The sequence below is a fragment of the Onychomys torridus genome, chromosome 6 (genome assembly GCF_903995425.1).
Source record: "Onychomys torridus chromosome 6, mOncTor1.1, whole genome shotgun sequence".
Lineage (NCBI taxonomy): Eukaryota > Metazoa > Chordata > Mammalia > Rodentia > Cricetidae > Onychomys > Onychomys torridus.
This window is the reverse complement of record NC_050448.1, coordinates 61,689,627-61,703,417: the sequence shown is the minus strand read 5'-3', so window position 1 is coordinate 61,703,417 and position 13,791 is coordinate 61,689,627. Positions and strand designations below refer to the sequence as shown.

The following is a 13,791-nucleotide window of genomic DNA, read 5'->3' as shown; positions in this document are numbered from 1 at the left end:
CCCCCCGAATAAATAACAGTAGATGAGCTGAAGTGTAGCAGGAAGTTTCTCTGGTCCTGCCTGGCCCTCGTGGTCAGGACAAATATCTCCTATTGGTAGTCCTACAGCCACTTATAAAATAATCACTAAGAGGCTTATATTAATTACAAACTGTATGGCCTATGGCTTCAGCTTATATTAGTTAGCTCTTTCAACTTAATTCAACCCATTCCTATTAATCCATATGTTGCCACGTGGTCGTGGCATTACTGGTCTGCTGGCATCTTGTTGCTCCTTGGGCAGTGGGCTGGCGTCTCCCCGATTCTGCCCTTTTTCTCTCCGTGTCTCTGCTTGGATTTCTTGCCTGGCTGTTAGCTTTCTTGCCATAGGCCAAAACAGCTTTATTTATTATCCAGTGGGAGCCACACATATTCACAGCATACAGAAAGACATCCCACAGCACTGAAGGGAGGCTTTTTGTATGCAAAGTCCTCTGATAAACCCCACTCCCACAGACACATAGCCCACCCACCCACAATGTCATCTAACCTGAACTTTAAAACTTTACTGTCCACACTTTGCATATGAATGGGTGAGAATGTCTTTCCCTGGGGAGCAATCCTGTCACTTGGGCTACATTCTCAAGATGCACAAGGGAGTTGTTTTGTTTTGTTTGTTTGTTTTTCTTTTTGAAAATGGGTGCAGCCGGACAGGGTGGTTCATGTCTTCAACCCCAAAGTGTTACAGGGGTGTTCTTTTGTTTTTCTCCCACAGCCACTGAGTTAAAGCTGCTTTTAACCCAATGGACATGCAGGAGCCCTTAAACCATTCCTTAGCCTCATACACCCCACGAACGCTTGTGTTTTCTAAGGAACTCTTGCCTGTGCTTTGTGAGTATCAGTGACATTTTCCCTAGCAGTAGGGTCTAGCACCGTGGAGGAGGACGGAGGATCCTCAGGAAGTGAGTCTAGCTGTGGACACCGCTAAACTCCCCAGGGCTTACAGCTTTTCTGCTTTTGACCTCAGACACCCTGCACACCCAGGACTTCCCTACTCCATGCTCATAACCAGGAGTCCTGGTAAGAGTCTTTTCCATTTTAGAACCTGCTCCCTAAAAGTACCTCCAAAGTCCTTCCTGCCCTTCTCATAGCATCACTGAAGGCAGGTGAAGTGGTAAAAGTGAAGTATGAAAAGCTAAGTGGTTTCTGGCCCCCGCAGTATACACACACCAGGGTGGCCTATCTGATATTACCTTTGTCTCCTACCCATCCCTGGTTGCTTTTTAGCTGTGCCCCCCAGGACTGCTAGCTGCCTGCTGTAACTTCCTCCTTTATAGTCTAAATTTGGATATTGTTCAGGACCTGAGTGATAGGGATGGGGATAAAATTGGCAAAGCTGGGGGTGGGGTGAGTACAGCGTGGGTGTGGGAAGGAGAGGTGTGAGCAAGCACAAGGCAGAGGAAATCCTGAAGTAATGTGTGAAGCGCAGTAGGCCCTGTGGAGGTCACCGTGCCTGTTACCTGTCTGCAGGTCTAAGAGGAGCTTTGAGAGTAATCTAGGTGGCTTAGTCATGGTTATCTCAAGTGACCCCATCACAAACTTCCTGGGTGGCAGGAGCTGTCAGTCACTTGAAGATGAAGCGAACCTACATTTCATCATCTGACCGTTAAGGCCCGAAATGCCAGGTAGCCCTGCAGGCTCCCTTAGAAATGTCTGTAGACGGTCTTCATGCCAACACATCTGGGACTCAGTGCAGACATCTGGTGAGGGTCCTGGGGAAAATCTTCATGAGTGGGGGAAGAAACGAGATGAGATCCGGAAGTTCCAGCAGCTGAGCCACATGGATGCCTTCATCACCATTTTGGGGATGGCCACTAAGTGGAAATGACTTGGCTTCTTGGTGAAGCAAGCCCATTAACTTCTCATTTTTGAAAGTGGAACAAATGTGTAATCAAGATGTAGGTTTTGCGGTTGCTGCTGTGCTGTTTAGCTGGTGCTGAGAGCTGGGAATGAAGAATACTTGGTTCTGTCATGCTGGGGATCTTGTACATGTAAGCATATGCTCTACCACCGAATTACACCCCAACCCTTCTGGGTTTTGAAATGGGGATGTATTTTGTACCAACCGACAGAATACCACCACACTGCTGATGTCCTGTGAAATAAAGCACTGATAAAAGGAATGTTTCCTAACTCAGGATAGCATGAGATGCTATCAGCCAGATGCCCTGTTCTTGCCTTTAGTGATTCTGCAAGAGTGTGTGCCCAAATGATTTAGGTACTTACAACGCAGACAATGAAATGGAACAATGCACACCAGGTGCCCTGTGCTCTCTCTCTCCTGCTCTGGAGTAACTGACCATTTCTGTGAATCTGAGGACGCTCAAGAAACTAAACCCAAGACTTTCACCCATGTGTCACCCCTGACATCTGCAAAGAGCCCAATTTGTGTTAGAAGTAAGAAAGAAAACAGAAGAGAAAATTGAGGGGGGCGGGTAGGGATGTAGTTCAGTTGGTGGAGTCCTTGCTAAGCAGGCGTGAAGCCCTGGCTGAAACTTCAGCTCTGGAGAAACTAAACGTGCCTACAAGCCCAGCTTTTTGGAGGTGGAGGCAGGAGATCACAAGTTCAAGGTCATCCTTGGCTCCAGGAGATTCTATCTTGAACAACAAAGTTTAAAATCCAAGGGCACCTCTGGTAGTTCTGTCTCAGCTGCACATTCCCCCTGCCGGAGCACTTAAAAGCCTGATGCTCAGATCTCACCCCAATTCCTGGTGTCTGCATCTGAGGCTGGGGTAAAGGCTTGGATGCTCACCAGCAGACCACAGGCTGCAGCCAAAGTTGAGACCAACCTCTAAAGTCTTTCACCTCTAGCCTCCCTTAGGCTACCTCAGCTCACCCTTGTTCTAATCTTCATTCTGTAAACTTGACAAGAATCAAAAGGCAGGGCCCTGGAAGCCTAGTACCTAATCTATCAGCAGAACCCAATGGCTGAAGGTCATTACTGAAGGCTGAGCCCCTGGTAGGTGCTAACCAGGGTATGTTAGGAGAGGAACACAAACACAGAGCACTCCCCTTTCTGAGTAAGTTGGAGAGATGTGTGCTTGGCTTTAGGACCCGCCTCTCCCAAAGAGGTCTACTGATGGTATTAAGCATAGCAGTGGTTTAAGTCTATAGTTGCTGGAACTATATGGGAAAGTTCATAAAGCATAGACTTTCTGGTACCTCTCTTTGTGTTCTGATGTAGTGGGCTTGAGTTAGATCCCAAGACAGTTAGTTGGTCTGCAGGTTGTTGCCTAACTAATTTTGTGGTTAATAATGACCAGCTGTCCCCAACAGCTACTGTCCCTCAGCTTCACCAGCTATTCGATGCTATCTAGAGATGTAGCCTAGGTAGCAAGGTGTGTGTCTTGGAATCAATCCTAGGCAACTGCGACACACATACTCCACTGCCAACCTATAGCCCTGCCTGGTCCCAACAGTAAATATGCTTGCTGGGCTGGGACCTACTGAGCTAAATCATAAATGAATGGACTATTTTAATTTGCCATGACTCTTGGTGACACACTTATAAGTGTATTGGGATCATATGCAGAAAGGAGCCTTAGGAACGAATCGAATAGGTGTATACACTGTTAAGCAGTTGATTTTTTTCCCTAGTGATCACTTTTAAAGAATTAATTATTCAGTGTTTGTACATCCTGATTGTAGGGTGGCCAGGAACAAATGGCCATACCAGACCTAACTGGTACCAGTCTGGTTATGGAGGATTGACTGTGTGTGATACATAGAGATGCTAATGCCAAGTAGAGGGATGGTACCAGTGGGACAGCTTTGCTCGGGGACCTCAGATGGTGCCCAAAGTGCCCTGCCCTTTCCCAGTTCACTGCCCACAAAGCAGCACCAAGTTATTATTATCCATGCCAAGCAGTGGTGGCACACACCCTTAATCCCAGCACTTGGAAGGCAGAGGCAGGAAGATCTTTGAGTTCTAGGCCAGGCTGGTCTAGAGAGTAAGTTTTAGGACAGGCAGCACTACACAGAGAAACCGTATCTTAAAATATATATATATATAATTATCTGAAATGATTTACACCATGCATGTCTCTATATGGTCTGCTCTTTGGTTGTTTGGTACTTTGCTGGCACCTGGGAGTCTGGTATAAATAGATGTGTACAGACTGAATGACTGAAGGAAATGTTCAATAGGTCCATAGGTCCGGGACTGCTACTTGGTGGTAGAGTGCTTGAAGCATTGGGTTCCATGGCCAGCATTGCAAAAGGGGGAGGGCAGGTGGGGCTGGGGTGGCATTGTTAGTCACCCCTGTTTTCTGGCTACCAAGCTGGATACCTTCCTCACCCTAATAACTTTCCTCCTGGAAGCACGTGGTGGGTCCCTAATCACAGAGGAACAGAGCCTGAGGGGGGTTTCTTTCAAAAGCTACCAGGACTGAGAAAACAAAATATGGGCAACAAACGCTTAATACAACATGGTAAGTCCCCTGTGATGAAAGGTTATGTCCTTGGCTTTTGTGCCCCGGGGGTGAGAGAGACAGGGTGCTTCATTAGAACACCCCCATGTGAAGGCATGCGATCCCTCCCCTCTGGTACAGAGGCATTGCTGTTTTCACTGGATACTCCAGAGTTCCGTGGATTCAATAACTTTTATGAAATGACAGTAGTCACTCACTATGTGTTTGCCCTGACACATGTCCTTGAAGAGGCTGTGATCAGAATACACAGTCAGTTGAGGAGAGGCGAGGTAGAAGTGTGGAAGCTGCTGTCAGGTGTGGAGAGCTGACCAAGCACTCTGGAGACCCACAGTATTCCGATGCCTTTTTCATTTCCAGTATTTTGTTATTTATTTCTTTCGAGAAAGCTTGCTTATATTTTACCAGACTTTCCTGGAACTTAAGGCTGACTCTTGTTTGAGTTTTCCACATGGGTAATGTGCAGATGTGCATGGTGGCATGTGTCTGCGATCCTAGCGCTCAGGAAGCTGAGGTGGGGAAATCACATATTTGACGCCAATCTAGTCTATGTAATGAGCTCTGGGCTACGCTGTCTGAGAGTCATTTAATTGGTTCTCTCAGATTTTTATTTTCTAAATCTGGCGATATTAATCGTAAATGAACATGCATGATTTTTTTGGAGAGAGTGAATGAATTTTTAAGTAAATCAGTCGCTGGTGTTCTGGCACAAAAACGACTTGATGGCAAACCTTGACAACCACTGGGATCTGGTTTCTGAAAATCACAGTGGGGGAAGGGAGCAGGAATAAGATGAGGGCTAATTCCCCTAAAACAGAGAAAGTCTAAAACCAAGACAGACCCAGGGCTGAAGCATGCTGTAAATCCAGCACTCAGAAGGTGGGTGCTGGAGGATCAGGAGTTCAAAGTCATCCTTGGCTGCATCGTGAGTTGGAGGACAGCGTGGGGTACAAGAGATCCTGTCTCAAAAAGCAGTGAGACAAGAGACAACCCAGCACCGAGGCCCTTCTCTTCCTCTGCCTCCTTTCATTTTCCAGGCATGATGTCTGTGTTGTGCTCACCAACCCAGCAGAGCTTCCCATCCATTTCATGTTCCCTACACTTTATTTCAAGTTTGCAAAACAGCTTTTACTAGATTGAAGGCTAATGTCTCTGGAACTTATACTCCAGTGTGGTTCTTGCAGAAGTTTCCCCTAAAATGCCAGTAACCACTGTCCTTTCTAAAAATGTTCAATGCAAATGTCCTGGGTCCCAAGTTCTTTCCATTTCAAGGAGGTGGGGACAAAGGCTTGTTCTATCCAACCCAGAGGTGGAGGAGGCAATAACTGTTCTGAGCTGAAGATGCAGAATGGAAACTCTCACACATTAGAAGAGTTGAGATTGTTATGTTGTATGTGCATGTATGTTGTAAGCATGTGTGTGCCTCACCAGTGCACATATGTGTGAAGGTCAGAGGTCAATGTTGGGAGTCTTTCTCTGTCACTCTGCCCTATCTTTTGAAACAGGATCTCCAGTTGAACCTGGAGCTTGTACTTTGGCAAGGCTGGCTCACCATTAAGTCCCTGGGGTCCAGCTGTGTCTACCTGCCATCGCTGAGGTTACAAACATACATGCCTCCATGCCAGGCTTTTACATGGTTGTTGGGGATCCAAACTGAGGTCTTCATGCTCGCCCAGCAAGCAGCTCACCCACTGATCCAAGTCACCAGCCCTGAGATTGTTGTTTTAGTCTCAACCATCTTATTGAGATGAGAGCTTTCTGGGGAGCCAAGCTTGGCCTCAAACCAACAATCCTCCTGCCTCAAATTTTCAATTGTTGAGATTATAGGTATGCAGTACTACATCTGGCTAAGATTGAGGATAATTAACATTTTGAAATAGAATTAGGAAACTGGATAAGCTAAAAATACTATTGAGCCAGGTATTACTAGTACAGACGTTGATTATAGCAAGTTTTAGGTTACAAGATAAATTTCATGTCGTTCATTCAGTGGGCCAGTCAGGCACCACATTTTATTGTATGTCTGCTGGACCAGTGCCAAGCACTAAACTAAATCTGAGCTACTAGAGTAAATGAGAGAAGACCAGGCCCTTGCCTCCCAGGGCAATGACTAAGTCAGGACAATAACATCCAGATCTGGGATTATGAGGCCAATGAATAAAAACTGGACTATGCTCATGTACAGAGAACCATAAGGGTATGGAAGGCAAAGAGATCTGTGCATATGGGGCTACAGTCAGGATATCCTCGCAAATGCTGGCATCTTAATAGTCCATGGAGCAAAGACCACAGGGAAAGGTGGAAGAGCTGAGGGTCGGGCACACAGAAAAGCCCAGTATTCTCACACAACTTGGCACCGTTGAGTGGTTGCCTCATGAGGCAAATGGTGGGATGTGACCAGGGTTAAGTGAGACAAGAGGTTAGGCTCCGTTCACATGGTGTCCCGTCATGACCTCAGAGCATGTGGGGTCTCGCCCGGGAGAAAAACACTGAGTGGGTGAGTACAGGAAGGTGTCTGCATTTGTGTTGCAGCATGATTGCTCTGGATTTATGTGAGATGGCATGGAGATGATACCAGAGTTAACGAGGCTGCTTAAGATGTCAGCAGGGTATCCCAGATAAGATGCAGGATGGGTGCGAGCCACCGGGGATCACAGAATGAGTCCTGTTTCCACATGCTGAGCTGACAGCACCCATGCTGCACCCAAGGGGAACTGAGGATGAAGACAAGTTTACAGACGGATGGAGATGCCTGGGTAGAGGTGAGTATTCAGGAAGTACCTCAGCCTAAGAGTGGGACGGAAGTCACACATTGGTATGATGGCCCAGGAACACGGAGCAGGGCAGAGGGGGGCAGGGAGCAACAGTAGTGTGAAGTGAGCAACTGGAAAGGAAAGATCTGTAATCCCAAACTGAAAAGGAGATCTACAAAAAAATAACATAGTAAGACCCCAAGGAAGAGGGCTGGCTTCAGTCGTATAACATTTACAAGTATAAAGGCCACTTGAAGCCCCAGGGCCAGGGGACAAAGCAGCGCTGGGGGTAGGATGGAACCCAAATAGCCCATTGCTCGGATTTTGCTAGGCCCTGGATTATCATCTTTAAATTTTTCTTTTCTTTTTTTAAAATTTTTATTCGTGTGTGTGTGTGTGTGTGTGTGTGTGTGTGTGTGTGTGTGTGTTATTGTGTTAGGCTGGGTACCCACACAGGCAAGAAGAAGGCATTAGATGCCCTGGAGCTGGAGTTACAGGTAAATGTGAGCTACCTGACTTGTGTGCTGGGACCCAGTCCTCTACAAGAACAGCAAGAGCTCTAGCAGGGCTTAGTGGCCCATGCCTTTAATCCCAGCAAGTCAGGAGACAGGGGCATGTGGGTCTCTGAGTTCCAGGCCAGCCTGATGCAGGACAACCAGGGCCACACAGACAAACTCCGTCTCAAAAAATCAAAACCAAAACAAACAAAAAAGAGCTCTTAACTTCTGAGCCATCTCTCCAGCCCTTTGTCACGCTTTTCGTCTGAAGGAAACAGCACCACAGATATTGTATGGCTCTAGAATTGTTTCCCCACATCTCATGTATTAAAGGCTTGGTTGCCAGGCTGTGGCACTATTACCTGGTGAGGGAATCTTTAGTAGGTGGGGCCCAGTAGAAGAAAATTAGGTCACTGAAGGCACGGCCTTGAAGGAGATGCTGGGACACAGTCTGCTCCCTGTCTCCACTTCCCAGCTGCCCACAGTGAGCAGTTTTCTGCACCAGAGACTCCTAGCCATGGTGTATCTTCTCACCACAGGCCAAAGCCAACATGGGCCAACTGACCCTGGACTCAGACCATGACCTAAAATAAATCTTTCTTCCTTAGAAATTCATTTCCTCAGATATTTTACTTTGGTTTTGCTCATTTGTTTGTTTTGGTTTTGTGTCTTTTTGTTTGTTGGTTGGTTGGTTGGGACTGGGGTTTAAACTAGGACTTCACACATGCTAGGCAACTCGGCCACAAAGCTAATTTCCTAGCCCTTCCTCGGATATTTTAATTACACTGTCAGAAAGCTCAGTAAGACAGGAATGGCCATGCATGATATAATTTCTACCCTTACTCCCAAAGCTCTATTCCCCCTTCTGCGGATGGACATTAGATTATTTTTCTCCCCTAGTTTTACAAATGGCACAGTCAACATTGTTGGCCTGGTCTCTTTGCTGCACATTCCTGAGTGATCTGGAATAAACCCTCACAATGGCAGAGTAAGGACGTTTCCAAGCCACCCTCCAGAAAGGCTGCGCAGAAAAACTTCCCTCTCCAGCAACCCGATCCATTTAAAAAAACGTTCCCAGTGGGCAACAGCTAGAAATACCAGATGAAATAAGAGAAGCTGCCTTTAAATGTCTAAAGAAATCTCAAGAAAGCAAGGATAGCATGTCTGGGGGCGGGGCAGAGGTCCCTGGTAATCCCAGTACTAAGAAAGTGGAGGTAGGAAGTCTGTGAGTTTGAGCTAACCTAAGCTAGAGGCAGACCTATTTCAAAAAACCAAACCAAAACGACACAGCAACTAAAAACCCTAAATACAAACAAGATTATAGAGGAAATGAAAACTCAGAGCCTACCGGTTACGAGGATTGCCTCAAAGACTTGGGCTCCAGGGATATGAGAGACTACGCAATGCTTTTAAGGAACACCTCTCCAATAACTGTGTCTAAAGTTAAAGCTACAACACCAGGCCATGGCCTAAAGGGCATGTCGGAGTGGATAACGGTATTCGGCGCTCAGTGTCAGCTGGGACAACACCGACCCTGTTAGCAATCCTTACCTTTCTCACCGGCCACCTCCCTGTCCCTATGGTTAGTCCTGGTTATTGACTGGCCTCACTGTTGGATCTGCTTTGATGGCTCACATCTTTCCAGAGGTGCTGACACCCTCCTCATGCAACCCTCAGAGACTGAGTCCTACTGTCTGCCTGTCCCATGGCTGAGGTGAAGCCTGAGGTCCAGTCATAACTTCCTCTAAGCTCAACACAGCCCTGGCTTCATTCCTCGTGTGTAGTATAGAGGAGGATGTACTTTCAAGGAGTTAGAGGCTGATGGAGAGAATCTGGAGTTAAGCAGGTGAACCATTCCCTGCATGGGCAGGCTCTGCCCTCAGTGCCCTCGAGACTTTCCTCATGATTGGGAAGCCAACAGTCATGTAGCAAGCAGCAAGATTCAGTCTATACTAATGTTAGAAGAAAATCATCCAGTAGATAACAGCACACATAAAGTGAGCAGGAGGCCCAATAACCAACCTTCAGTAAAAACTAAGAAAAACACATAGATGTTAGACTTTCTAGAAATTCAAATAGTGATCACTGAAATCAAAAGCTCAGTGGGCGGGTTAAGCTGCAGATTGCTCTGCACAGTTCCTGTTTCTCCACATCGTGGGCAGCCTTTGAGTGAGGGTGGTGCAACCCGTAGCAGGCTGGCCAAGCACAGGGCACGCTGCGTCTTCACAGAACTGAACTCATCTCGAAAGGCCCTCCCCTCCCCGTTTCCTGGAACCTGGAACTGTAGACACTTTTGAGCCCCATCCCCTGCTGGGTTGGATCTGGTTTGCTGTTGTTTCTGTTGCTATTGTTGTTGAGACTGGGTCTCTCTATATGGCCCAGTTAAACACTGACCTCCGTCCTTCTGAGGCCCACCCCACCCCGGTGCTGGGATCACAGGCATTCACCATCAGTATCAGTATTTGTCTTTTCTTCTGTACTTGCTTTTCTTCCCTTTTTTTGTCTTCTCTCTCCTCTCTTCCCTCTCTTTTCTTTTGTTGTACTTTTATATCCCTAATCATGCCTGGAGTCAGTTCTCGGCTGGCCATTCTTTCTCTCCCGGTTCCCACACCCCCAAGCCTCTTACCTGACAGCTCTAACATCCTGCTCTTCTAGCTTCTGCTCTTAACTCTGCTTCTCTAATCGCTCTACACCTATCTCAGCTCCTACTTCCCTTACAGTGACCCACAATACACCCAACTATCACTGTCCCTTTTCCTGTGGACAGGTCTTGGCCAAAGCAAACAAGTGCCATTCTGTTACTAATACGCAGGAACCACAAAGCTTGGCTTTCCTATATACAGACCTTAATTCCAGCCTCCTGAAGATCCTACACTGGCTGAGATGGGCTGTCCAGAGTTCTTTTCAACTATACTCACAGATTTGGTCAAAATCCAAGGAAAGCTATTTTCCTACTTGCCTCCTGTTTGTTTCCCAGGAGATAATTGCACTTGAGATGGTTCTCAATTCTGACCCTAGCTGTCCATCAAAAGACAGGCTGACACACAGGGAATGAGGCCGACCTCCTGCAAAAGTAAATTCTACATATGTTTGTTGTTACAAAGGCTTCATTTGGGATAGACCCCAGAAGAAGCTTGCATTAGAGAGACTGGCACTGTTCAGGAGTTTGGACTTTTCTACTAAACATCCACAGACAATTTATTTTATAGTAACTAAAGACAGAAAAAATAACCTGTGCTCTAATTCATATTCTTAAGCACCACTGGCTCAAAAGGATATGCAGTGATTACTTTAAAAACTAAGCTTTAATGTGGAATAGCCTTTCCCTGGACTAATGTCCAAGTATGCAGCCTTTATCATCTAGCTATTTGCAAGCAGTATCTTTGCATCTTTTAGGCAGTGAGGATACAGGCAGGGCCCAAGCAGCATGGTGGCTGATGGAGACTCTCTGAACAGCACTGCAACCATGCTTTCACCTCTGACTTCTGATTTTCCTCTGTACTGCCTGCTTCCAGGGCTCTGTGGTTCTTAAAGATCAGCCTCATAGCCACTCCAGGGATGACTTTAACATCTATTAACAATTACAGAATCTGTAGTGTATGCTAAGCTCTGGCAGAGTTTAGGAAATTCAAAGATAAATTAAAGAGGATTTTTTTTCCTGCATATGCTCATGCTTGTAGCTTCCTCCCAGCTCCAAAGCACAGTGCACTACACAAGTATGGACTTCCCATCTCACATTGAAGGTAACACACACCCACCCCTCACATGCTGCATCAGACACTTGGACACACCACACAGAGTGCCCTGCAAGAGAGCCTGAGAGGCTGGGAGAGGCGTACCTGCCAACCCCTAGGAAGCTGCCATCTCTGTGACATCAGTGTCTGATGTCACCACCCTATCTAAATGACCATAGCACGTTTTCCTTCTGCTTTAGATACAGCCCTTCCCTAGAAGCAGGCATGATACACCCATCCGCAGAAACTAGGGACTGCAAGTGTATCTACAAAGGGCAAGTCAACAGAACCTTCAGAGGCGATTGAGGGAGTGTGTTGGCTTGTTGTAGCAACTGCCAAGAGAGCCGGTCAGCGGCTGCTCAGCCTGAAGTATTGAGATGTAGTACTGTCTCTCCCAATACCTGACTGCCTGCTATCATATTAGCCTTTAAAGCAAACGTTCATTCGTAACAATGGGTACAAAGAAAACATCCCCAATGGTACCAAGATCAAAGAAAACCAGATCAAAGAATTATCTGCATGTTAGAGAGTGGACGAATGGATGCCTGATAACTTATTTCACATTTACAGCTTTTTCCAAATCCTTTCCAGGAGTAAAGTTCCATGCCCTAGTTGTTTGGCTTTTTTTTTTTTTTTCCTCCAAGAGGTTTTTGGAACCAGCAGAGTTCTTGGCTATTAAAGTGAAGTCATTACTTCTGTCTTTTAGCAGACTGGAACATTCTTTTCCATGAACTGCCAAAAAGTTTATGGTTTTCTTAATATGCCCAGTAAAGCTGATTAATTACAAGGATCATAAAAGGCCAAGATAGCCAGGGGTTCAGAACAAGCGAGAGGCTGCGAGGAAAGAAAGATCCATCCTCCAGCCCTGCCCTGCCCAAGACAGTTTTCATTTTCTTGGCTTTTAAGTTTCACCGAAAGGATTAGGTTTTCCCGAAAGAGTCCCGTAGCCGCGGGCACCCACAGGCTTCGGTATTCTTGTTCCCAGCTGGAGGTCGCTTACCCTGGTCGGAGTGACAGAGCGCGAGTCCCAGGACCAAGACCAGGGCGACACACAGCGCAGTCATGTCAGCTGGCTCGCCCGCGCTCAGGATGCTGCGGAGCCCCGGTCTCCCTCCGACGCGCACATTTCCTGTTTCCTGCTCCTTTGGGTCGGTGCTCACTTGAAGGAGAGGTGTTTGCCTGATTTTTAGGAAGTGATGTAACTCTGCAGGAGCCTGTCAGACTGGCAAGGGTTGCAACAGAGGAGCTGCTCGCCCAGCACTGATTCAGTTAGCAACTCCCTAGCCTTTGGGAGCCTGGGCCTCCACCTTTCTGTCCTTGAGAAACCCAGTCCGTTGCTCAGGTCAGGTGTCATTCGGCATCAGGAGGGGGCCTGGACCACAAAGACGTTCTAACTCGGCAAGTTTGCACGTCTCTCTGGCGGATCTCTGGAGCTGTCCAGAGCCTTGGATAGCGCTGACCTGAACTCAGTGCTGATGGCATTGTCTCAGATCAGCGCTGTCTGGGAATAGGCATTAGCCACATTGTCCTGTGCACTGGGCTGAGCCTCGTGTGAAGTGAACTTAATTTTAAATTTAAACAACTTCACGCACTTAATGGCTGTCGGGATGGACAACATAGGCTGTCCAGACAGCAGAAAACTGGAAAATGGCTCTCAAGTCAGCCAGGCTCTTTCCCCTGCCTCAGCCCTCCAGTACCTGCTCCCCAGAGGCCCCATTTGGATCTACGGACAGCACTGCACCTTGCTTCCCTGGGAGAAGACTTTGCACACGGGACATGCAGGTGGGAAGTGGACCTGTACCTCCTGACCTTTCTGTTACACAGCAATGCATTTCTGTAGGGCTGTTAACCAGCAAAACAGGACTGAATAGGATTAGGAGAAGGCTGGAAATCCTACCAAATGGAAACAATGAAGAAGGTGTGTGGGGCGCGGGGGGGGGGGGGGGGGGGTTCTTTTACATACTCCAGCGGCTAGAATGTGTTGAAGCCCTTCCCTTGGTTGGATTAGCACCCATGCACACTGTTGATTACTTTCCTCATTGCTTTTGTTGTGGTGCCTAGAGACAGGGGAGCAAAGAACAGCATTAGACCCCTCTATAGCCGAGTGTCACCTCCTTCCCATCCTGTCCCAGGCGAGCTGCTAGGTGTGAACATACCAAGTGACCTGGGTTCCTCAGGCCCTGACACAGCCATGAACTTGTTCTTTGGCCCACTGCCTTTCAGTGTTTACCTCGGATCTTGTCTACATAAAGAGTGGTGATTCACATGACAATCGGTGTGTTCGTGGATGTGACACTATGCATTTTAATGTCTTAAAGTGACAGTTAAAGCCACTCTTGAT

General features: G+C 47.1%; 1 protein-coding gene across 1 annotated transcript in view; it reads right to left on the bottom strand.

The window, feature by feature from the left end:
- Positions 1-12,636, bottom strand: part of Tmem154 (transmembrane protein 154) — a 40,868-nt gene extending 28,232 nt beyond the window's left edge. Inside the window, exon 1 of the mRNA XM_036190682.1 lies at positions 12,451-12,636. Coding sequence (XP_036046575.1) covers positions 12,451-12,514 — 64 coding nt within the window. The 5' untranslated portion in view covers positions 12,515-12,636. The remainder of the gene's footprint in view (positions 1-12,450) is intronic.
- Positions 12,637-13,791: the final 1,155 nt, after the last annotated feature.